The 24,032-nt window shown below is 35.0% G+C and overlaps 1 protein-coding gene across 3 annotated transcripts in view; it reads right to left on the minus strand.

The window, feature by feature from the left end:
• LOC132096172 (protein EFR3 homolog A-like) overlaps positions 1-21,451 on the minus strand; it is a 39,982-nt gene extending 18,531 nt beyond the window's left edge. For 2 of the 3 annotated variants that reach the window (XM_059501405.1, XM_059501403.1), the window contains exons 1-8: positions 21,103-21,451; positions 20,814-20,922; positions 8,387-8,463; positions 6,452-6,579; positions 6,076-6,226; positions 4,863-4,984; positions 3,058-3,207; positions 1,119-1,223 (exon numbers count right to left, since the gene is read on the minus strand). In XM_059501405.1, the coding sequence (XP_059357388.1) occupies positions 1,119-1,223; positions 3,058-3,207; positions 4,863-4,984; positions 6,076-6,226; positions 6,452-6,579; positions 8,387-8,463; positions 20,814-20,823 (743 nt within the window). In that variant the 5' untranslated portion in view covers positions 20,824-20,922; positions 21,103-21,451. The remainder of the gene's footprint in view (positions 1-1,118; positions 1,224-3,057; positions 3,208-4,862; positions 4,985-6,075; positions 6,227-6,451; positions 6,580-8,386; positions 8,464-20,813; positions 20,923-21,102) is intronic. The other variant, XM_059501404.1, reaches the window with a different exon arrangement.
• Between the last annotated feature and the right edge of the window lie 2,581 nt (positions 21,452-24,032).

Genomic DNA, 24,032 nt, shown 5'->3' on the forward strand with positions numbered 1-24,032 from the left:
CAACAACATTAATTTTAGGGCTGCTCCGATCACGATCGGCTGATCGTTAATGCGCATCTCGTCAGTAAAGCCGGTTCTCTAATCAGCGGTAAATTCCATCAGGAGCGTGATTTCACATACAGCAGCTGTCACTACACAGAGCCATTGTTAACTGAGAAGATGCGTAAATAAACGCTGATAATGAACGTGGATTTGCGCAGCTTCTCAGTTCTCGGCCGATCGTGATTGGAGCAACCCTAATTAATTTCTACTGAAACTCCGAAACAAAATTAAAAAGTGTCCATTTATCCAAAAAAATTATTTATAAAAACCATTTACCCTGCGCATATATGCAGTTTTTATATTAACTTTGGAGTTATAGAATTATGTTTCTACTCCAATTATTTGTTGAAATATAAACCTTTTAATGATGGCTAGATGGCTACAATTTTTAACTGTATAAAAGTGCTAAGTAATCATTAATGCTACGGGTCAATGATTACACATCCTTAGCCTAAATTAATTTTCAGCCAAATAACTAAATCAAAGCCTATCAAAAGTGAATCCCATGATACTGGGGTTCCCATAGCAACAAAAACTGGAAGTTATAAAAATAAACATTCAACTGCAATAGTAATGTCACAATAGCTCCCGTTCTAGAAGTGTGCGTTTGAAAAATTAAGGATCATGGTACCCGTAATCACAATGTAATGCCCAGTTCAAAACCCTCAACTTAAAGTCAAAACCTTTTCATTTTGGTCCAAACGCTCCATCAGATAGCACAAGAAAACAACAAACAGTGCTAATATACACTCACAATGTAATCTAATGCTACTGAAAAATGATAATCCTATCCTTTATCTCTATACGGAAATCTCAGATGGCCAGAGACTGATTCATCCTTTATAAATTGTTAAAATATTTGTGTCAGAGTCTTTAAAGGCTTAAATGTGTAACATGAGCTCATGAACGGCTGTTGAGTATTCTCAAATGAAACAAGTAGAGGCTTGGACATGGAAACAGCATTCCTTACATCACAATTTAACAAACGGATAGAGAGTGAACCACTGCTGTTGCCAAAGTGACAATTCAAACAATAGCACTGGGTAATGGTGCCTAGGCATGCCAATGGTACTTACACCAGTACAGGGTGGACGGCGTTGTTCATGTTGCCGTAAGCAGCACGACCCAGCAACTCGCGAAAGCAACTCTCCGCCAGTGAAGCAGGATTTTCCTCTCCAGCCCTTAGAGAGAGAAACAAACACATAAGTAATTCAATGTACTAAACTGTCATTTACAGTGTGTGGTTTCACATTCTGCATTCTGATGTCAAACACACAAGTGTATTAAATGATGCATTAAGACCTTTTAGAAAGAAACCCAGCCACCTCTCTTTCTCTCTCTCTCTCACACACACTATTTGTCCCTTCGGCTCACCGACAGCCCATGGAAAGCAATTAACAGAATCTGACGACCTTGAAAAGCTGAAATAAGCATACAACTATGCACACGCACACTCATCAGCGGTGTGTATGTGTTTTCTGGAGCTAATAATAGCAACATATTCAATCTAATCAGAGCCACAACCACAAACAGTGGCAATGTTTTGTAAATGACTACTTTTTCAATAAAGAGTTTCTAAAGTAGTATGCAGCAGGTTATAAACTGAATGCGGTCACATTATTTTACAACATGGCCGTTCACACAAGGATGACAACTATAATGATTCAGCGCTGAACAATTAACCCCCCCCAAAAAACAAAATCATGATATGGCTTTTTGAGATTATCAAATCACAAAGGGTGCAGTTTAATTATAAATAAATAAATAAATGTATGGGCTGCATGTTTCAGAGTGAAGCGGAGCACTGTGTTTTTTTATATGCAGGCAGCTCATGATCCAGTGTTTTCACTATTTCAGAGCAGCTCAGTTTGAAATTCTACAATAGTAATAGGTATCATTATTATTTTTAGTGCAGTGCTACAGACATGAACAGTGAATCTTAAGGTTTTTTTTATAATCGCAATCACAAAAGTGATATTTTTAACACCACAGCTTTAACAATGGTGACACACAAGAACAATATAATTGGAATACCAATTTTTTTCCAGACTTGTTTTCTAGCTTATATGATAAAATGGTGACAGCCAAACAGAATCCACCAATTGGCATTTTAACCTAATTTTACAGTATGTCAAATATACATAAGTCAATTTAAAGTTTTTGTTGTCAAATCATGGTTAATAGTTAATAGTCATACAGTATTAGAGACACTTTGACAACTTCAATGCAATGCATTGTAGGACAGCACTCAGAGCAGTATGCACTAGTTATATATTGTACATATTAGGTAATGTAGGAAGTCTGTTAATTCTATGCACACATATTGTGAAAGGTATACTACAAAAATAATATGAATAGTTCAGTAGATGAAATGCAATTTCTGAGCATACTCTTTATAACTAGAGTATATACTTGCAGTTATGCATCTAGAAAGTAATTACAGTAAATAATTAATTGAATGAACCATTTAAAAATATCATTTTAATATATTCAGATAGAGCTTTCAGATGAGAAAGCATCTGCTGTTACATTAGCAGGTTAAATGTCATTCCCGACCAGCTTACACATATCAATCAAACGCATGCCCAGGTTTGTGTTTGAAACCTTAACCACTGATCAATGCACCTGATCGGATTTCAGTTCCTGATTATAGGGCAGAAGGGTATGATTGATGTTCCCGTATTCAAAAACACAAACAGGCAATTAAACTTAAGTATTCTGTGCACACAGGGGCCCTTATCTGAGAAACACTCACGTTTTATTCTCACACACACACACACAACCTTAAAGGAATCAGATATCCTTGATTGCCCTCTACATGTGGACCTCCAAAGCTCTTTTATCAAGAAAATCTTCCTCCCTGTCTCTCTGTGCGTTTGGTGGTGTTATGGTGGTTTTATTAAGTGCATGGCACAAAAAAAATAAAAAATAAACATCAAGACGACGCTGAACAGGAAATATCACCTTGAGCATCAAAAATGTAATGATTTTGCCTTCTCAAGTGTGTGTGTGTACCTCTCAGAGTCCTCATTATCTTGCATGTTGAAAAGCATGGAGGGGATGAGTTTATCCATGTGTTGAGGTTCCCAGATGATTGCCTGCAGTTCATCATTCACGGTCTTTCTGACAACACCCTGGAGACCCTTAATGCCTGCTACACGGATCCTACAGCAATAATATGTTAAACACACTTAATAAACGAACGCTAAATAATGCACACATAATTTGTGTCAGTACTTAAATACTTCTAATGGTCTAGAATGTATTTAAATAAGTAGGAATCTGACTGCATTACTAACACAGTTGGCAGCTGGAAACAAATGATGCTATAGACCTTGTCTCAATAATGACTTTACAATCCACATCTAGATTTTTGGGCAAGTGAAGAAAAAAAATGGTTAAATATGTACTTTTTTCCCCCTTAAATAGTTAATTTGTTTATTAAATTAAAACAAATTTAATTGAATAAATAAATAAATGCATTTTAGGGGGAGAATATCTATAAATAAATACTGCAAAAATGCATAATTTATAAACTGTTGTTTTTTACAAATTCACAGCATCGTTCCTCCAGTCTTCATTGTCACGTGATCTTTCAGAAATAATTCTAATATGCTGATTTACAATTGTAGCACATGCAGAATGAGAGCTGGCATTGTCTTGATCTAATAACCATGGACTTTCCATGAAAGACATCATCTTGATGGCAGTATATGCCCCTACAATCCCAATTTATGCCTCCCTGTCATTAGTACCTTCGCACATAAGCCAGTCACCCATGCTTCCTGCGCAACTGTACCCCCATACCATGACAGACATATGCGTTTGCTTCTGTTGCTAATAAAAGTCTGGATGGTCCCTTTGGTCTTTGGGACTGAGAATTTGAAATCCACTTTTCCCGGAAACAAGTGGAAATGTGGACTCATCTAAGTCTTTTTGACTATCTAAGATGAGCTCTGGCCCAGAGAACCTGCAGCATCGCTGCATAAAACTAATGTATATTTGATTTCCTAGAATAACAGATATTCAAGTTGCATTTCTTGATGCAGCAGCAGACTGTGGTAAATTATAGAGAATATTTTCTGAAGTACCACTGAGCCCATTTGGCTATATTTCACACTGCAGCATGACGGTTTCTTATGCAATGCCGTCTGTGGGATCAAAAGTCAAGCAAATTGAAGGTTGAAATTGAGGTTTCCTGTTTTGCCCTACATGTAGTGTGATTTTCTCTGGATTCCCTGAATCTTTACACAATATTATGTGTAGGTAGTTGGTGAAAGACCTAAATTCTTTGCAATTTTGCATTGCGAAATGTGATTTTGGATACTTTTTTTTTTTATACTTCTCTCATGAAATTTGCCAAAAAGTGATGAGCCATGATCCAGCTTTGCTTGCAAAGACTGAGATGCTCCTTTTATACTCAAACATGATGCCTTGACCTATTACCAATTCACCTGCTTACTGTGATCTTTTCAAAACAGTTTAACGTGGATATTCAATAACCTTTTCACTTTTATTTTGCCTCTGTCCCAACTTTTTTTAAATGTGTTGCAGCAGTCAAAAACTACATTTGTTCATATTTACAAAATACATTTACATTGGTCAGTGAAAACTTTGGAAATCTTTACCTTATACTTTTGTCAATTACATTAAATTTAAAGACAAGTAAGAAATCACAGATTCTTGATTTTGTTCTATTTTACAAAATGTCCCAACTTTTCTGGAATTGGGGTTGTATTTTATATTATATTATAATATATATAAAAAAATTGTACTGACAGCACATCATGAAATAACCTCAGACAAATTAATGCACACACCTGCTGCGAGTTTCAGGGTCCTCGTGTGTGGAGTGACACATTGCACTGAACTGAGAGACGAAAAAATCATATCTGCGATGGTAAGATGGTGTATCCTCCTCAATGTTTGCAAACTTCACAAACTAGAAGGGAAAAAAACACTCACAATGATTATGTCAGAAAAACACAACCACACCCAATCTTTCTCACACAATAACAGATTCAAAAACACTCCCAAGCAAAGCAGTGAAGGTGATATTTCCCTCCCATGATGTGCAGAGGAAGTTACTGATATCAGCCAGAGAAGTGTGACTTCTCATTAGAGGAGCAAGATTGTGTGTTCAAGTGCATACAGCATGTGTGATAGTTTGTCTGTTAGGGTACATAATTGATATTTATAGCATTTTATTTCAGTAAAGTCTATTAAAAATTAAGTTTTACAGGACCATATTCACCTGTTGTCTGACCCTCAGAATTAAACATGCATTAATCAACTTCTGTTTTCACTAGCTTCTGTTTGGAAAGTTTCTAAATGCTAAATGATGTGGGCATTCCTATGTTAAAACACTCAAGCAGTCAATACGGTGATGATTTCCGAGTGACCTGCTTTTGGAAGGATATTAAGTATGTGAGTTTACGCAGCCTGACTGAGAAATGTAGTTTCGGTCTGCAATAGATGCAATGTTTAAAACAGCTAAACAATTCACTGCAGCAGAATATTTGCAACGCTTCAGATATGCTGGGAACATATTTTAAAAACCCAGATGAGGAGTAATACAGCAGAAAATTGAGTGAGCAGAGAGAGACTACGCAAGAGAGAATAAAAGGGGGGGAAAAAACACCATAACATAAATGGCAGAATAACAGTCAAAGCCATTTCTCATCTTCCATCCGAACCTCTCGCATCTCCTGCAGAGATTTACACTCTTAAAAAAAGGTGCTTCACAAGGCCATAGAATAACCTTTTTTTTATCTAAATGGCTCCATAAAGAACCTTTAACATCTGAAGAACCTTTATGTTTCACAAAAGTTTCTTTGTGGCAAAACAAGGTTCTTCAGGTTATAGAAAGGTAAGAAACAAGATGGTTCTTTAAAGAACCTTTGACTGAATGGTTCTTTGTGGAACCAAAAAAGGTTCTTCTATGACACTGCTATGAAGAACCTTTTGAAGCACCTTTATTTAAGAGTGTAGGATTGCATTCGCTGGTTTGTTCAGTCACAAACACAAACTTACTGAGTTGGTGCCCAGGACTTGCAAATCAGGTTCTCTGGATTCCAGCAGTTTGGCTACCATGTGCAAGAAGCTCTCCACAAATGGCTTGATACTCTGGGAATGACACGCCATCAACAACTGATCCAACGCCTCCATCGCTATCACCACATACCTGAACACACACACCAAGAATCAAGGTCCAAAATCAACACTTGAACATACTGAACATATTTGTTCTCCAAATGGTAAGTAAAAATAAAAGTGTAAGAAAATAAAATAAAATAAAATAAAATAAGACAAAATGTAAATAGCTGGTAGATCAAAGATAATTCTGCATTGGCACTAAATGCGATGTTGGAAATATTTGTATGTATGGTTGTAATCATGCGTATCTTACCCGTAGCGATGTCGCACCACATCTCTGCTGAGGCGTTCTGCAAGGTACGCTCCGATACGGTCCAGCTTTTCTGGGGCTGACACTGCATAAAAAGTCAGCTTTTCCATATCAGATTTCACTAGTCCATCCTGCCAAAAAAAAAGTAATAAATTGTAAAATACAACTAGTATTTTACTGGAACTTTACAAGAAAATGTGCCTCTTTACCAGAAACTGTCACTTTCTGCGATAATCTTGGACTTTTAAGTGTCTGTTCAGTAGATGCATTATTGTGCTGTATTCATTTATAGTTCTTGTTCATTTTCCCAGTTAAAGAAAATGTCCTACTGTTGTTAATAAAAGTTTAATAATCTATAAATTCTGAGAAGTTTTATAAATAATCTTGTTAGCAGTTTATTCTGGACTACTTTGGTTTGTAATTGTACCTAGCGACTTCTTAGTTAAAAAATATCTGAAGTAGAAATATTATTTGAAAGTATTAAAATCTTTGAGGTTTTAAGACTTAGTATTTACAGGGAATATCTTATACTGAATATAAGAAGTGTTATTCAACAGAAAGTTACCCAGAACCCCTTAAGAGACATAAACTCCTGAAGCTCACAAAGTGCTAATTAACTTAACACGATTTTAACGTACGGTACATAACATGACTGTAGGGAATCTGTCTCTCTCAGTGTGTGTGTGTGTGTGTGTGTGTGTGTGTGTTTTGGTGGAAACAGTCACACCAACTTATGAGAATATTACTCACACTTAGCCTTCAGAGAAAACAATTGTGTGTGTGTGTGTGTCCCTCTTATCAACAGAGCTAAATGTTAATGTGATGAATATGGAGTAACAGCAGGGTTAAAAACCTTCCCAGTGTGTGTTGGTGTATATTACACTCTCAAAAACTGCTGAACAGGTCAAAGGTCAAAATTAAAGCTTTAATAATACATTTTGATAATAACATTGCCAAGACACTTCTCTTCAACAATGTGAATAATTAGCAACAGCTGCTAGTCAACGGTGCTTTAAATTTAGATTGATAGTCCAAGCAGCTTCTTCCTTATTATGCGTGGCATTTACTTTAGCTGGTCTCTGAGGACAAGAAGAGCCGATAAGAATATATTTTGATCACAGCACTAGAACCTGAATGTGTCTCAATCCCAGTGCATGAACTTTGATATAACGATGGTATTTAACGAAGCATTTATTTAAAGCATCAGTCAAAAACGTATGTAAATGAGCAAGACTTGTTGACTGCAGAATTCTACGGTCTCCTTCAATGAATCTATAGATGCAGATGATACAGCGAGATACTGATCAGGACAATATTTTAGCCATTTTAAGATTAACAGTTAGTATCCATTGTTTGCCAATGAAAAAGATTCTATCAGTATGATAGTCTTATCAAACGTAAAGTTAAAATACATTACAAACTATCAAATATTTGACTGAATTTTAACATTTAATATTATATACAGTTACTGAATAATTAATATATCAAATTATGTGTGTGTGTGTGTGTGTGTGTGTGTGTGTGTGTGTGTGTGTAAATACAGATGATACAGTGAGATATTGCTCAGGCCATAATTTTGCCCATTTTAAAATAATGGCTATTAGCCAATAAACAAGAGTACATCAGTTTAAAAAAAACCCAATGAATAATCCCGTCAAATGGAAAATTAAAACTATGTAAAGATATCACAGATTAAATAAAGAATAAAACATACTTGAAAAAATATAATTACTAAATCTAAATCTAATTTTATGTATATGTGTATATGCATGTGTGTGCGCATTCAAATTTATTTTTATTTCAGTTTTGTGCATGCCTCATGTACAATTATAATACAAAACCTAGATGTTATGCACTTAAGATGGAAGGATATTCCATTCCATTCTTCAAATATTGCAGAAATTCCTTGCATTTCCATCTATTTCAGTGATAGGTTACCTTGGGGTCCTCTGGGAAAATGTTGTCCACTAGACGCTTGTAGCGTGGCCGCAGAGGACCACAACATCCACACACTCCTGAGAAAAGAGAGAAGAAGTCTTATATGTACAAAAGAAAGATGGACAACCTTGATATCTTAAATCAACTTTGCATGTTTTCTGTTCAGTCTGCATGAACACAAACGATTGTGATCCGTCTGCACGGATTTCCAATTATTTTGCTTTTTTGTGTTTTTTTAAAAACCATCTCCTGCCATAGCATCACATTTTAAAGACTGTTTGTTCAGTTAAAATAAAGTTCAGCTTTTACAAATGTGCCTCGTGACACCTGCTTTCTGTTGCGTTTCACTGCGCTGTGTCTAGAGGTTTCTGAATACAAGAATGGCCCTAATGAGATAGGATAGATATGCAACATAAGCAGTCTGACACATACATTCAGACTTCACCCACTCAAGCCAATAAGAACTTCAGAATCTACATATGCATGATATTAAAATGTTCTGTCAGGATGAAATGTGTATGTGTGAACTGATGAAAGGCTCAATGCAAACTACAGTCTGTGTGTGGGGGGGTGATGCCACACAGTTTGAAGGGCTGATTAATTATTAAAAAAAGTCAAAGAAGAAATCTGAGAGCAGCAGAGCAGCCAGTACACACAAACACACGCGCACTCCTCATATTATTCAACACACACACACACACACACACACTGCACTGACAGCCCTTCACCAGCTAGAGGTGAAATTGTTCATTCATCCAGTCCAACATTGATAATAAATCTGGATTGAAATGCATGTGTATATGCCAAAAGACAGTGTGTGTGCGTGTGTGTGTGCAGGGACTGTAAAGTGAGATGTGGAAAAAGGAGCCGCCATTATCAGCTCAAACACCTGATCCAACTTCAGAAAGACAGAAAAACGAAAGATGCTATGAGGGAGAGAAATAAATAGAAGCAAAAGAGAGCGGGTGAGTGAGCCGAAAAAAAAGTGACAAATGCATAAATAGTCTTACTAACAAAGGGTGTGCAAAACTCTTGTATTAATCATCACGATCGCACACAAATAAACACACATAGATACCAAGTCTGCTAAGGAAAGATCTCCTCTCCCAGGTGTGTCTGTATCTGAAGGTTCCGTCAGCTTCCGAGCACGGCACCTGCCTGTACCTCCTCATCATGACCTTTGACCTTAGTTGACTCCTTTAGAGCCCCTCAACCCGGTCAGAACAGCAACCTTTCTGCGTCCTGCTTCCACCCTGGTCTGAGACTCAGACACACACACCTGAACTGAATACCTGTAGAGGACTCGCCCTCTACTGGGACTGGCAGGAGAGCTAACCAATTACAGATGAATGGAAGTAACACCTACTGCGTTCTGTCAATGAGGTGACAGACAGAACTCAGGACCGGACTCAGAGAGAATAATATTTTACATTAAATTTTTTTTTTTTTATAAAAATACAAATAATATTAAAGGAAAGGACAGTTTTTTGATGCATTTAACTTTGTAAAATTATGCATTTAAAAGTCATTAAAAAAAATCAACAGTAAATACTGAAAGGTGAGACTGAAGTTGACTGGTATGTAAAAACTGGTGCATATTATTTAATTCAAATAATATTTTCATGCTCATATGACCTTGCTTACATCAGCAGATAGTAGAAAGTTTCATATTTTGATGAAAATCTATAAAACACTTGTTTGTTTAGAATAATGTTCACAATGTGCACAAAAAGGTTCTCTCGAGAATAAGCTTTTTTTTCAACGTTTCTTTTTTTCAGACTAATATATATTTGGACATTAATGTTAAAAATAAATAATAAATATTATATATTATTAGATAATATATAATTAAATATTATATATTAATTGTTTTATATATATATATATATATATATAATATACACACAGTACACATACATACACACACACACACACACACACATACGTTTATATTAGTATGAATGTGAATGAGTGTCACATGTATATATACTGAGTGTATGAGTGTATATATTATTATACATCTAGATTACATATATAAGTTTAAAAAAAAATAGATGGAAATTGCATAAATTATTAATTGACTATATAAATTACTATAATGTGTTATAGTTTCCCTCTATCAGCTTTAAATTCAGAAAAGCTTCTGGAAAATGATGGAATAACATGACTTCATTTGTTTCTATAACACTATCAAAATACTAAATATCAAAAGACATTTACAGTTTCTACAAAATTTCCTGTGAGGTGGTTGGCTAGATTGATAATGTTTTTTAGTGACAAATCAGCAGATTTTACAACAACCACATACTAGCCTACATATCACAGAGAACCAAATATTTAAGTTTGAAAGGCATAAATGATGCATAAATCAACAGAAGAGTAGGGTCTAAAAAGGACAAGTGATCATTCAGCAAACGGAACGACAATTCCAAATGCAGGTCCATTCTGATTTCACATTTTTAATTTTCAAAAAACACAAAACAAGTTATAAAAGTGCAGGGTAAAACTGTCTTTCACAAATGAAGAGACAATATAAATAAATACTACTAACGTCAAGGGCATTCAAAAAAAAAAAAAAACCTAAATCAAGTTGTTATTTTCCTTTTCATCTACATTTCCATGAGGAAAGCTCTATATCGTAACAGATTAGACACGGCCAGCAGGGGACGCTCACCCTGTTTAGGCCACCCCAGAGCAGGGTGCAAATCCTGCTTCCCACTAGTGCCTGTTGAATCCCCATTACTGCCAACATGAGACCGTCTGGGGAAATGAAGAGATTGATTCAGCGCCTGCAGAGAAAATCCTCTTAACCTTATGAGGACCTGAAATAGCTTAAGAGTTTGAAGAGCGAGAGCAGAGCCCGAGAAAAAGCTGCCATAACAGAATTACCATCTATCTAGAGACGGACCATGATGCATAATAACGAAGGCAGAACTTTAAGACCTTTGTGTCCACATAACATAAAACAGAAAACAACCCGTGGGAGTAAACTAATCAAAAAAAGAAAGTTCAAAAATACATTTATATTTGTTTGTTTTTTTCAACTTTCTAAGCATTGCAGTAAAATTATTATTTTAATCCGCCACAAGATTTAAAATATAGTAAATATTCTAGCTAGAATGTTTGAGTTTAACCTCTGACCGTTCATCTGTGTATGTTTTCTTAAGTGTGTGTATATATATCGGGCTTTCTGTTCATATTTGAAGCTGTAGACCAAAGTCTATGATGTAAAAACCCATAATCCTTTGCCATCTGACAGAGTACAGGTAGAGTCTACACAAATACACTCTCCCAAACACACCGATACACACACTGTGCTAAATTTGCCAGCATGGGTCGATGGAGTGGAGGGCAAATAACAAGATATGCATGAGCTAGTCAATGCGAAGCAAAAAAAGGAATGGAGAAGATAGCGAAAGAAACTGGAAACCACTTATCTCATGCTACCGTCCGACCAGTTTTACATCTGAGCGAAATTTAACATTTCTGTCTGCACATTTGCTGTGCACTTATGAGATCATTAACCCAGTTACAATTTCCCATAATGCAATGCAAATACCTCCAAACTTCTAGGTTTTAAAAATATGACAGGCAGTGATCATTTAAGCGACTACAAACTAAATATAATCGTGCGTGCCTGCATACTGTGTATTGGTTATGAAATGGCATGAAGCATGTACTGTATGGCATTTACTCAGGCAATATGTAAATATGTTGTTTCAAACCCATATTCCCTCTGTTTTTCTCTCTTATTCCATGTTCTACTAATTAGTAATCGACCAATATGGTTTTTCAATGGCTGAAGCCAATATTTAAAGATCAAGATGTTCAATGCAATGCTAAAGGGTAGCTGACTCATGGCCTGGTGAAATATTAATGCAAACATGGTCTGTTGAATGTCATATTTCATCATCTATCACCCAAATCTGTCATTCCAAATCTTCTATGTCCCACAATATGTACTATGTTCCATTTTATACATATATACACAGTACAGACCAAAAGTTTGGAAACATTACTATTTTTAATGTTTTTGAAAGAAGTTTCTTCTGCTCATCAAGCCTACATTTATTTGATCAAAAATACAGAAAAAAACAGTAATATTGTGAAATATTATTACAACTTAAAATAATAGTTTTCTATTTGAATATACTTTTAAAAAAAAAATATTCCTGTGATGCAAAGCTGAATTTTCAGCATCATTACTCCAGCCTTCAGTGTCACATGTAACATCCAGTCTATCACATGATCATTTAGAAATCATTCTAATATTCTGATTTATTATGAGTGTTGGAAACAGTTCTGCTGTCTAATATATTTGATGAATAAAAGGTTAAAAAGAACTGCATTTATTCAAAATAAAAATAAAAAAATTCTAATAATATATATTCTAATAATATATTTTCTTTACTATCACTTTTTATCAATTTAACACATCCTTGCTGAATAAAAGTATTGATTTTATTTATTTTTTAAATAAAGAAAAAAAAATTACTGACCCCAAATTACTGACCAGTAGTGTATATTGTTATTACAAAACATTAATATTTTAAAGACATAGCTTCTTTTTTTACTTTTTATTCATCAAAGTATCCCAAAAAAGTATCACATGTTCTGAAAAAAATATTAAGCAGCAGAACTGTTTCCAACTTTGATAACGAATCATCATATTAGAATGATTTCTAAAGGATCATGTGATAATGATCCTAAAAATTCAGCTTTGCATCACAGAAATAAATGATAATTTAAAGTATAATAAATTTAAAAACAATTATTTTAAATTGTAATAATATATCACAATATTATTTTTTTTTTTCTGCATTTTTGATCAAAAAAATGCATGTTTGATGAGCAGAAGAAACTTATTTCAAAAACATTAAAAATAGTAATGTTTCCAAACTTTTGGTCTGTACTGTAGGCCTATATATATGTATATGTATGTATATGTATGTATATGTATATGTATATGTATATATATATATGTATATATATATATATATATATATGTATATATATATATATATATATATGTATATGTGTGTATATATGTATATGTGTGTAGGGCTGGGACAACGCGTCGAGGTCATCGATGACGTCGACGCAAAAAATACGTCGACGCAAAATATGCGCATCGATTCGTCGACCTGTTTTTATTTCTCTAAAAAACGTTTGCAAAACGTTTACCTTATGTGCGCTGAATATACGCGATGGCCGGATCAACATTCTGTCCAACGTTATACAACCAATCCAGGGGTTTTTCTGCATTGATCTTTTTTTTTGGCGGGTGTCAAAGCCTTATTTGATCGGTGAGTGACAGTGACAGAGCGCGTACGAGAGAGAGCCCCGGCTGTGCGCGCGCACTCACAGTCTTCAAACAACACAAGCGCTTCTTGCTCTCTCTCTCCCTTGTGCAAAATCAAAATCATTAAACACGATAGAAAAAGGGCGAAACACCAAAGTTTCACGCGCAGTTTCACTCACAGTCTTCAAACTACACGAGCGCTCTCTCTCTCTCTTCCCCCACCCCTCGTGAATATTAACCAAAATCATTAGACACGATAGAAAAAGGGCGGAACGCCAAAGTTTCACGTGGAGCAATCGGAGATTTTTTTTTCTCCATGACAGGCTGCTGGCTCCCACTGTTAAATTTTTTATTTTTATTTTGGAAAAGCACTCTCTGTATTAGCTTAAAGCCCTAAAGTTTACATTGGTTACTGTATTCTTTCAATTGCTCTAAACAAGTATTTTGGGTGAACTTTTTTATTGAATGCTATCCTAAGTTGTTGTTATTTTCATCTGAAAGAAGAACTTTTTTTTAGTAAGCTAGGCCCTATGTGTTCAGTAAGCTTGTTTCAGTAAGCTATGTGTTTTCAAGGCTTCAAGGTTTTATTGAATGCTATGCTCTATACAATTGCAAAGTAATGCATTCTTAGCCAGTCTTTTATTTTGTAATTTTAAGAGCAATAAACATATATTGCAATGTTAAGGAATTCATGTTTTTTTCATTCAGATATGTAAATCAACATGTATAAATTGTTAGTAGTCAATTAATGGGGAGATAATCGAAATCGAATCGGCCTGGAAAAAATTAATCGTTAGATTAATCGATGCATCGAAAAAATAATCGCTAGATTAATCGTTAAAAAAATAACCGTTTATCCCAGCCCTAATATGTATGTATATATATATATATATATATATATATATATATATATATATATTTATATATATATATATTTTTTTTTTTATCAGTATTTTAATTAGCATGCTGAGAGTGTGTTGTAAGCTTCAAATTATATTTACATTTAATTGAATTTAAATACATTTAAATTAATCTACTTAGAATCATCACCAGTACAATTATACACAATCAGATGGACATCTTTGACATGTTGCGAGCGAGCTTTAAAATACAATTTAAAATGCATTTCATTTAAATCATTTAAAATGTAATTAATCTACTTTGAATTATCATTGCGACACTCATTCACAATCACACAGACCTCCTTGGCACAAGTGGGAACTATCACTTCTATTAATCAGCAAAAATGGCTGTTATTGGCAAATGATCTCAAAATGGCCAAAAATTAGCCTTGTTGATAAACTAGTCAATTGTTAAATATGATAGCTTTTTCACCTAATGTTTTCCACTGAAGATAAATTCAACTGTCAGTCTGTATATTTGAATATCCCCTGTATATTATACAAGCTGTAAAATTACCTTAAAATCAAGCAAATCAAGGACACATGGACAAAAAACAAGCACAAACACACGCGGATCAGACCTACCAGCATCAGCGTTCTCTGAGTCCATGTCTGTGTCTGCTCACTGGACCTGGGAGACAATCGCTCTCTTTCTGTCTCTCTATCTTTCTCTCTCTAGGTGCTGTACAGTGCAGAAAGTCTAACCATATTCTATAACACACACACACATCTGTATGAGGACAGGGGATGTGCAGTATTTAATTCTGATGATGCTGGTGTTTTGGCACACTTAAAATTTCACTGCAGTGTCAACACGAGCATATGACCGAATAATGCCACCATCCACGTGCACACTCTTGACCAACACAAAACACACACTGCCGCCTTCCCTTGATGTTTTCCTTCACACTGAATCTTCACTAGCATGTCGTCCACTGTGCATATGAATGAGACATTGCTGAAAGGAAAGCGGGGAACACCAATACAAAACAGATGACAGATCAAACACACACATAAACTCTCTGGCTCACTCAAAACAGAAGATCAAACTTTGCTTTGCAAACGTGCACATTATCATCTCAAAGCCATGAGAGAGGGAGAAAGACACTTGAGAGAGAGAGAGAGAGATAAACAGAGAGCTCCTTCTGAGAGAACGAGAAGCGAAAAGACTGAGAAAGAGAGAGAGAGGCTGGGTGGTCATTGTGCCCTGCACACCACCTTTCAATAGCATTTACATTGTCAATCAAATCTGATTTTTTTTCACTGAAATTTGAACAGACTGAACCTAAATGACAATATCAAGTACATATTGCGATTATCTGACATAAATCTTTCTCATATTGCAGTAAAAATGACTAACATCTCATGCTGCTTAGATATCCTATAGCTAAAAGAACAAAAAGCAACAAAATCACATTGAAACAGCAGTTCTCATTTTAAGCAAGGTGTGCAAACTACAAACTAGCAAGCAATGACTTCTGTATCCAAAGTCAGGATTTGCCAAAGCTTTACTGCCAGCTGAAGCTGTTAAGGGTATGCAAAACTCAAGTCCTCTGTAAAAAATTTAAAATAAATTTTTATTGGAAAATAAATAAGAAATAAGATTAAATTTAATATTAAAATCCTATATTTTAGTGGAGAACAGAAATTTATTTTTCTTTTTTTAATGCTCTCCAGATTCCAAAAACATGATTATTTGGACTCGAGTAAGATTTGTAAATTTTGGCAATGACTTCCATATCCAAAGTTAAGTTCTGTCAATGCTTTGCTGCCAACAGAAACGGTTAAGCGTGTGCAAACTCAAGGCCTCTGTAGAAGAATTGATCTCCATTTTTATTCTTATAAATTCAATAATTTAAAGGGGTCACATGATGCCATTTCAAGTTTTCCTTTCTCTTTGGAGTGTTACAAGCTGTTTGTGATAGATAAGATCCCTAAAGTTTCAAAGACTTAAGTCTCAAATCCAAAGAGATATTCTTTATAAAAGTTAAGACTCGACCACACCCCTCCTAAAACAGCTCATTCTAACTTGCCTCCATATGTACATATCACGATTTGGGAAAATTTGCATAACGCCACCCAAATTTTCATGCAAAGAAAGAAGGTGTAACTTTGATTCTCGCTGTTCCCACCGGGACCATGTTGTGGAGATGCTGCAATTCATTGTGAAAGCGAAAATACTTTGTTTGGCCTTCCAAAAGAGGAAACAACTAGAAATCAGTGGTTAAGTTGTATTTACAACACTGTTCCAGAACAGTTCAACCCAAATATTCAGATGTGTGCAGCAAATTTTATGTAGGACTGTTTCCTGATCCTGGGTGAGAGGACTACAGTACAATGCCGGCTGTTCGGACTCAGAGTCTGAAAGTAGGTTTACATATGTAAAGGATTTGCCACTGATGATTGAAACCCGAATTTTGAGCAGTGCTTGTTGTTTCTCCGATCTCAAATGCACACATGGTTTTATGTATATGCGGCGCGATGCAATGAAATGAAATGCATAAAAAGACAGTATAAGTCATTATAATCCACAATTACATCCACACTGGATACTATAAATGCCTCGTTTGTAATAGATTAAAAATAGTTTTTGTCTTGTCACGCCGGTGTTCTTCTGACCGGGACACGCACAGTATAATAAGGAGTGTAGCATTTCCATCACACGCTTGAGGCAGTCGGCCAATCACAATGCAGTGGATAGCTGGCCAATCAGAGCACGCCTTGCTTTTCAGAACGATGAGCTTTGTAAAAATCATTTCGTTTAGAAAGTCGGGGCATAGAGAAGAAACAATAATGTACAGTATTTGAAAAATAATGTGTTTTTTTTTTTTTTCTTAAACCGCATAAACATTTCATTAAACCAAATACACAAAATAATGTTATTTTTAGCAACATCATATAACCCCTTTAACCAAATTTAATAATCATAAGCACTGTTACTGTTGTTGTTAAATAATAATAAAAAAATAAAATAAAATAAAAAACACGCTCTTTATTTATTTAAGTTTATTTAAACTGTGTAGTTTACAATTTATATATTTTTTTATTATTATTATTTTTATGTGCTCTGCATTCCAAATTCTTGATTATTTGGACCTGACTGTGTAAGATTTATAAAATTGGGCAATGATTCCGGTGTCAAAACTGAGATTTTGCCAATGCTTTGGTGACAACAGAAACTAGTAAGGGTGTGCAAACTTTAATAATAATAATAATAATAATAATAATAATAATAATAATAATAGTCCTCATAATTAATAAAGAACTGTCCTCCAAAATAATTATTTATTTAATTATTTATCTAAAATAATTATTTCCTCTATTATAATAATTACAGCTATGTAGTTGACAAGTTTTTTTTTATTATTATTATGGGCTCTAGATTTAAAAACATGATTGTTTGTGATTGAACAAGATTCACACTATGAACTTGAACTGAACCAAACTCAGACTAGACTACCCCTTATCACTAGCCAACATGGCAGACAAGCCTGGTCAGACATAAATCACTTGCCGGCATGCTCAAGCAAGTTTAGTTAACGCATACTAGACCTACACGTGAGTTATATTATCAGGGCAATCAACGAAACAATGAACAAGTTATTTATCTAATGTCATGACACAACTGACATGTGCCAAATTTCGCAATGATGTTTTGTCAACATCTTCAAGACATTTTAGAGTCAAGCACATGCAATACAATGAAATTGTAAAAGTACTACTAAACGATATGGGGTTTTATTAACAAAGTTCGGGAGGAGCACGATCAGATAATCATCCAATTTGGAACAGGTGCATCTCGTTTAGCTAACCATCTTAACTAGCAGGACAAGTGTATATATATCCAGCCTTCCTACCTCCTGTCCTACAACAGTTTTTCGGCATCCTTCCTCCACCCCAACTCCTCACTTCTAATCTATTTTATCCCAAATTAGGGATAGGGGGAGTTCTTTGGGTTTGGACTATGCTCCGGGCCCAGACCCCTCCCCCAGTACAGCGCGCCAAAATATGCCTACTATTCGCCTTCAGATTAGATGTAAGGGTGAACTTGTGAAGTAGTAATAACATAGTCAGTGATGTCTTAAGTCTCACATGAAAAAATAAGTCATATTTGTGTCAAGAAAATAGGCCTGTAGTGTGGATGCAACCGCAAAACATTTACAGAATCACTTTTTTTCTCCATTTTCCTCTCTCATCCCATGTCAAGGATAAAGGGCTCGTCTTACAGGGTCCTGACTGCCCAGAAATAGACTGTGTGTGTGTGTCAGAGCAGAGAGGTTATCATACTCCCTCTGAGGGGTGTGGGAGTTGTGTTTGTACTTCAGTGGAGAGGTCACCCTACTCTCAGTATGTATGTGTGTGTTTTTGTTGTACTTCTCTTCTAAGTGCAGAGCGTCAGCAGCAATAACCCTCAGGGGTGTCTGGTCTACTGCGTCAAACTACACATTACGCAGTCTGACGAAATAATGCAACTCTAAATAATATCACAAATGGCAAACTAAATGCCACATAAAACTATATTACATGCGAAAATAAACAATGTCACAAAAATTAAACACCGCAAAGATGAAAACACCAGGAAAAATAATATGGCAAATTTAACAAATGGCTAAAATATGCTTAATTAAACCACCAAAACCATCGCAAAGTAATCGATACCAAACGAGTAATGACAATGGATTAATAACATGTCAAAAATGGTAAATCCAACAATACCAAAATAACATAAAAAATTATACCAAAACAATCTTGCAAGCTAATTAACACCAAAACATCCACAAATGGCATATAAAACTATACTATATGTTGAACTAAACAAGCAAACTAAATCTCTCTACCACCAAATATAAGAGTAGCCAATAACAATTAACAACACTAAAACATTAGAATTAAACAGTGTGGCAATACTTTGCATGTGCAATGGTAGAAATATCTCAAATAAACATACATTAGAATTTGCTTAAACGGTTTACAAAATGTTAGATACTGTATATTTGCACAGCTGAAAGTGGGAAAGACTATGTTGTGGTAAATTGAAATGTGAATGTGAAAATAAAATACAAAAGTTGTCACAACTTGCTTAATACATATAGAATAAACTTATAGTACATGTGAGCGAATGTTTTTCAGAATGGCTTTAAATGTGTCTCAAACAGATACTTAAGAATTCAAACAGATATGTCACAATAGAAGAGAAAATGTGATCCCAATTATGTTTCATACTGACTTTAAATCCAACAACACCAAAATAATCTTATAACAACCCCCCCCCCCCAAAAACAAACCAATTAAACACCAAACTATTCTGCAAATACCAAACTAAACTAAATAAAAACCACAACAAAATCCAAAGTAAAGAATAATCACAAATACCATAAATATCAACCTAAATGGGTGACAAAAATCAAATCAAACTAAACACCAATAAAATAAAAAAATAGATAGATAGATAGATAGATAGATAGATAGATAGACAGATAGATAGATAGATAGATAGATAGATATAAACTTTGTTATTTAGTTTAACTTTGTATACTAAAATAACAGAAAATGTGTGAAAAACTAATTCAAAATAATAATAAAAACTACAATTGAATCATAATGATTCTAAAATAACACTGAAGAATGAAGCATAACAAATTCACTTGGTTTCAGGAGACTTTCATAAGCTTTTCAGGAACATTAAAATCAGAGACGTCCAAATACATTACATAAGATGTCCATCTTGGACCCTGCAGAGTAGGATTTTATGCTGACACTAAATCACATGCCAGTGCAACCTGCTGTCAAGGTCTATGGCATCAGTGCCAAAGCCTCAACAGAGCCTAACGTGACTCATTGTCCTGCATGGGATCATGGGTGAAATAGACTGCATTGTCAATGACTGTGTGAACTCTGGGAATAGGCTACTATGGATATACCGAATGATTCGCGTTTTCATGTATCTAGGTTAGTTACCAAAACAATACCAGAATATTTAGAATACTCTGAATACCAATTTTGTATACTTAGAAGAATACAAAACAATGGCAATACCTATTTGCTTTTCTATTGATGCATATCCAGCAGAGAAGAGCTGAGATCAGAAGAACCCCAGTAGGCTAATAACACTGAATCATTGTCACATACACACCACAGAACAACATTTGCAGCATAAACCGTCTTAAGTTAATGACAGAGGGCTGAGGCTGTGACCGGCTCGGGCTCGGGTTCGGGTTCTTACCGGCAGGCATTCCTCCACTCGATTTCGTCCAACCCGCGCCCGATGCACTGCGTTTGGATCAGATCAGCTTGAAAGGGGGGCTGGGTTCGACATATGGATCGGAACACGTCTGGATCACACACATACAAATACACACACACACACACACATACGGATTAAGCGAATCCTATCAGAACCAGTCACCGAGGTTAAACTGACGGCTTTAAAAACACATGATTAAAAATGGCAGTACGTCGTCTTGTGTTGTTAAGAATGAAAAAAGTAAAGAAAGAGAGTTGTGTGTGAATACCTGTAGATGCAGATTAAGCGCAACACATCCGCGTTTCCTGCTTCACATTCCGCGTGACGTCGGGACCGATGGACGGGACACGCCAACACGGAAGTTATAGTCGCGCGGCGCTGAGAAGAGAGGAGCGTCGAGTTTGACAAAATAAAAACACAGCACACGCTGCTGGGATTCACTGAGTGGAACAGGTGGGTAGGAGTAAGAAAGAAGTTGTTTGCTTTGTTATGTTGTATCATTAAAAGAGGTCTCTGGAAGTCTGTGTGAATATTATCTGCTCTCCCATCCAGCTTCTAAAATTAATAAGCAGGGCAATCTCAGTTGCTTTTGATTTAGGTTAATGAACTGCTCGTGTGTGTGTGTGTGTGTGTGTGTGTGTGTGTGTGTGTGAGAGAGAGAGAGAGAGAGGGAGAGAGAGTGTAGGTTGGTCGATTAAAAAGTCATTAAAAGAGCTATTACCGCTCTCGGAATTTTGCATGGCATGTGGCCAGATTACTTTTACTCTCAATTTCTTTTTAAAGGAGTAGATCAACTAAAAAAAAGAAGAACTGGTATCATTTTACTCTGTAATGAATGTGACTTTGTATTTTTTCTAGTATGGCACTCTGCAAGAGTGAACAGGACCTTTAGCAAAAACTATTTAAAATGCAACTTAGAATAATCATATTGTAGTTTATTCCAGGGCTTTTCAATCTTTTAGGTACCATGGACCCCCAGTTATGATATTCCTCATGCAAATGATCTCCATCCTAAATTTTTAAATGCAGCTATATTAATGTATAAAAACCCATGTTACACTATGAAATATAAATGTAAAATCTCTTTTTTGAAAAAGATTTCATTTTTTATGTTAAATGATTATTGTTCTCTCACTATACTGTACTTTTAGGCGTGTCATTTATTTTAAATTGAATTAAAAAAGTAATAATGTATTCATTTCTATTAGGCTATATATTTATTATTTATTTGTTTATTTAGTTGATTTTTTTTTTATATTTATTTTTCCTTTTTTTGTATATTGTTCAACGTATATACCCATAGGCACTACTTAGCAGTCCTGGACCCAGTTTTGCTATATACCAATTAAATTATTATTATTATTATTATTTTGTCAAATCTTTTCAACTAAGCATTTAATCCGGTTCATAAAAAGTGCTCTCACTTATATGTTCAGGAATTTGATAGATTCCCTTCTCGAGTTCAACTTCAATACTTAGCCTAATTATTTGGTCCCAATTACCAGTTAATGGTCCACTGGAAGGAAAGATTATCAGTGAATACATTTGACATTTTGTTATTTTATCATTTCAGTCAGAAAACATGGAATATAGTCATAAAAAAAAAACGCTTTTATGAGGCTTTTGTGACCTTTTTCGAACCATAAATGTTTTTGTTCCTATTCATTGTAACTGAATGAGAATGTCACATGCCTACATTGAAGTCTTACTAATTTCTTAATTCTAGGTTTAGAATGATATGAAATGTGAGTAAACTATCATTTCCGGGTGAACAATGTCTTTGAAATCTGCATCCAGTGTCCTGACTTTTTTAAAACATCAGAGCACATGTATAAAGTTTTAGGTTAAAAAACCCTTTATATACTAATTTTAAAAGATAATACTGATGAAATGAAGGGCTTTGTTTCAAATGGCTTTTATGTCTTTGTTGTTACATAAACCTGCCACTTCATTACGACACATTATTGGTAGAATCCAATCATTTACAGTAGTCATAATGAATAATAATACAAAGCCCTGTAATGTCTGCCTGTGTCAGACCTCCTGTGTATAACTGGATTATATTAGGATAAGCTGAATCCATCCAGTCAAACAGCTTTAGCTATGAGGACCTGAGCATGTGTGTCTGAGAGAGAGAGAGAGAGAGAAAAAATACACAGTATTAATATAAGAACTTTGCTTTACTGGAATTATGTGTGATTAAGCTCCATTTTATCCAAATATCTCTTAAAACACTGAAAATACACACATACAGTCTGAATCACTTACTTTCTCATGCTTAATTCTCTGTAACTAGGTGTGTTTACATTGTATCCTGGCTTGTCACAATGAGCTAAGGGAAACAGAAATACTGGGGCACAAACTGTCTTGATACAGCTCTAGCATCTACAGATGCAAACATTTGCATAATAATTATTGAAATGCTGGCTAAATAATCCTATTTCACCAATAATCTCTATCACATCTGTGTTATGTGATTTATCCTGCGGCCAGACACACACACACACAATGTTTTCTGCCTCATTGATATTGGTGGGATTAACGAAGCATGAAAGTTTGGGCAGTTTGATTGATTGAGTAATGTTTTGTGTGTGTGTGTGTGTGTGTATGTGTGCACAAATGGCAGCTGGTATTGCCAGTCATTCAGTTAAGTTGGTGTTGTGTTGAATATTGCATGCACGCACACACACGCAATGCAGTGATTGCACCTAAAATATGAATTTTTGTTTTGTATAAGTGAATTTTAGAATCTACACATTTCTGAACTTAAATCTACATGTTTAAAATTAAGTTAATGGATGCAGTATATTATTTTTCAGCTACTTACAGACAAACCCACACATACTCCTACTTATTATTCTCTTAATCAGTCTGAAGACATTCATTTAATACTTGAATTTGTGTGAAACAAAATTGATTGGTAACGTGCATATCCACATTATTTTTTGCATATATGTAGAAAATAAAAGTAATTCAGTGTTATGAATAATCTTATTTTAATTTCCAGATTATAACAAAATAATTTAGCCCTGTTGTGTAGCTCTAGAAAACTTGGAATATATTGCACAATTCGTACTTTTATAATACTTTTTTTGGGTCATTTTTATTTTGACAGCCCGTTACACTCGTATAAGAGAAATGAGGCATCAAAAAATAGGTTAGAGATAAAGTTTGGAACAACTTGAGGATTAATAAACA

The sequence above is a fragment of the Carassius carassius genome, chromosome 20, assembly GCF_963082965.1.
Source record: "Carassius carassius chromosome 20, fCarCar2.1, whole genome shotgun sequence".
Classification (NCBI taxonomy): domain Eukaryota; kingdom Metazoa; phylum Chordata; class Actinopteri; order Cypriniformes; family Cyprinidae; genus Carassius; species Carassius carassius.